At 50.7% G+C, this 2,602-nt stretch overlaps 1 protein-coding gene across 1 annotated transcript in view; it reads left to right on the top strand.

The window, feature by feature from the left end:
* The first annotated feature begins 508 nt into the window (after positions 1-508).
* The window catches only part of gpc6b (glypican 6b), a 6,966-nt gene continuing 4,872 nt past the window's right edge, over positions 509-2,602 (top strand). Inside the window, exon 1 of the mRNA XM_060040489.1 lies at positions 509-574. Within this exon, the coding sequence (XP_059896472.1) occupies positions 509-574 (66 nt within the window). The remainder of the gene's footprint in view (positions 575-2,602) is intronic.

The raw sequence follows: 2,602 nt of genomic DNA, 5'->3' as shown, positions 1-2,602 counted from the left end.
ACTCTCACGTTGCACACCTCGTCCCGCTCTGACCGCCGACACACGCAGGCTTGAGCTTTACAAGAGGCCACTCGGCAATGTATGTTTATTGGGCTGTGTCTGCCATGCCACCCCCCCCCCTCCCCGACACATACATCACACATATACATCACACTTCACTCCCAGGGACGGGAATCGAATAAGGACCCTGGGACCTCACGGTACGATATTACAACCATGTTAGAGTGCCGATACGATATATTGGGATTCTGAAATCTCGCTCTTCTGTAAATTGCGAAATGATGTTACGATGGATTTCATAGTGATTTTGTTGTTTTGTGTGGTTTAAAGGTGCGGGTCTACTTTTATTTGTCCACTTTTTTAAAGCAACACCATTGAACCGAACCGTAGTTGCTGCAAACCGACTATTGGCGAATCTGCTGTAGCGCCCTCTGTTGGGCTGTACCGTCAGTGCGGCCGTCAACACGACGATACAAGGACAGCTGACGCAAAGAATCCCGTTTCTCTCATGAATCGATTGTTGGCCCCATCCCCCTGCTACACCCCCACCCCGCCACCGGCCAAGCCCAGGAGGGTGAGCTGATCCTGGGGACACTTGCCCGCCGTAACAGGCCTCAGGGCGCTAACAATGGCTAGCGCTGGCGAGCTAAACTGTAAATGCTGAGTGAAAGGTAATGATCAGCTTAGATCTCAAGGACCTTCAAGTTGCTCTCCACACACACACACACACACACACACACACACACACACACACACACACACACACACACACACACACACACACACACACACACACACACACACACACACACACACACACACACACACACACACACACCAGCTGCTGCTGTGAAGTGTCACTGTAGTCCCTCTCCCTCAACCTCGCCCTATCACTTATTCTCTCTCTCTCTTCCTCTCTCTCTCTGCCTCTCTCTACCTCTACCTCTCTCTGCATCTCTCTGCCTATCTCTCTCTCTTCCTCTACCTCTCTCTCCCCTCTCTCTCTCTCTCTCTCTCTCTCTCTCTCTCTCTCTCTCTCTCTCTCTCTCTCTCTCTCTCTCTCTCACCCTGCCTCTCTCTCACCCTGCCTCTCTCTCTCCCTGCCTCTCTCTCCCCCCACGCCATGCTCCAGTTAGCAAGTTGACACATAGAAAAGTTGCTGGCTGGCTCGCACACCCCCCAGTCGATCTTGGGGGGGTTTCCAGGCGGGCTGCCCGTGTGTATCACATATCTTCTGGGGTCTTCTCGATCCCCCATCCAGCCTCTTAACACACGCTCCCTAATACACCCGGGGGGTGGCTGTGTGCGTGTGCTGATCAGGCAGAGCATGTCACTGCGGAGCTCTCTCCGTGGGGGGGCTGGGTGCATTAATCTGTGCTGTGATGGTGGCGGCACACCTTGCAGAATAAGGCCCACGCTGCCTCGGCGTCTCGCTAATGGTGCGGTTGGTGTGCATTAAGACGGCTTATTCGTCGTAATGGCGTCGTTTGTCACTTCTACGGCGTTGGCTAAGGAGAGTATCGTTTGCTGATGATATTTTCTGAGGTGCTATAATTGTATCGTGGCACGCAGGATGAATCGACGCGAAGGAGGACGTACTTTGTACTTTCTTCTGAGACGAGGAATTAAGATGTTTTTGTTGTGTTCAGTTTCGCACACCGTAGGCCTAAATAAAAATGTATTTGAAAAAAATAAAAATATTTTTCCATATTTTTACCTGTTTCTTTGTCCTTTTGCAATGTCTTTTACAGCCAGAGTTGTTGTTTTAGTTTTATTATGCAGGCTGGGTTTTAACAAAGCAAACATCAGTACAGGATACCGACACATTGTGAAATTTGACACACTTCAAACACCCTCTCCATCTTTATTCCTGCACTTTCCCTTTCTCATTTTTTCCCCCGCCGTCGTCGTCTGCTCCCCTGAGAACAGGGGAAAACCGTGGCCGCCATTGTATCACTCGTCCTTTATTGTCGGCTGTTTCATGTCGGCGAGGGAGATATCTCTCTTCAGCCTGAACCCGTCCTGATTCACACAAGGGCACTCGTCTGCATGGGCGGCACCATGCTGCCAGCCCCTGGCCCGCGTCTTTTCATTAGCACTCATGGCATGACCCGAAATCCGATCGGAATATTGTCATTCGGTCCCCATTGACGCAACTTGGGTTTCTTTCACCGAGACACTTCAGCTTTTCTGTACGCATAACCCTCAAGAGGCCTTATCACAATTCGAGGAGGAGGGCTCTTGATGGCGGAGACAGGCTGATATTTCTCCTACTTTTGAATCATTTCATATCCTTCTGGAGGACGTGCCCTCGCGAGCCATTGTTCATGGAGATTTATTGAATGCGTTTCTCATTATGCATCTGGTTTCCTTCAAGCTGTGCGGTTGCCGTAGACACAGGAGAGCAATAGCCCTTCGCGGGAGCAGATCAATGCCGGTCACAGAGCCAATATAACCTCCTGGCTCTGTCTGAATTTAAATAAGGAGGAGTGGGGCTGATGCAAGCGATGGTTAGGGCCGGGCTCTCCTGATGGCGAGCATCGCTCACAGACGCCTTCTGCTTTCTAAAGGACTGAATGAAGGAACAAATATCCGCCCTGTT

This window comes from Gadus macrocephalus, chromosome 20 (genome assembly GCF_031168955.1).
Source record: "Gadus macrocephalus chromosome 20, ASM3116895v1".
NCBI lineage: Eukaryota > Metazoa > Chordata > Actinopteri > Gadiformes > Gadidae > Gadus > Gadus macrocephalus.
The sequence above is the reverse complement of the archived record's forward strand: the minus strand, read 5'-3'. Positions and strand labels throughout refer to the sequence as shown.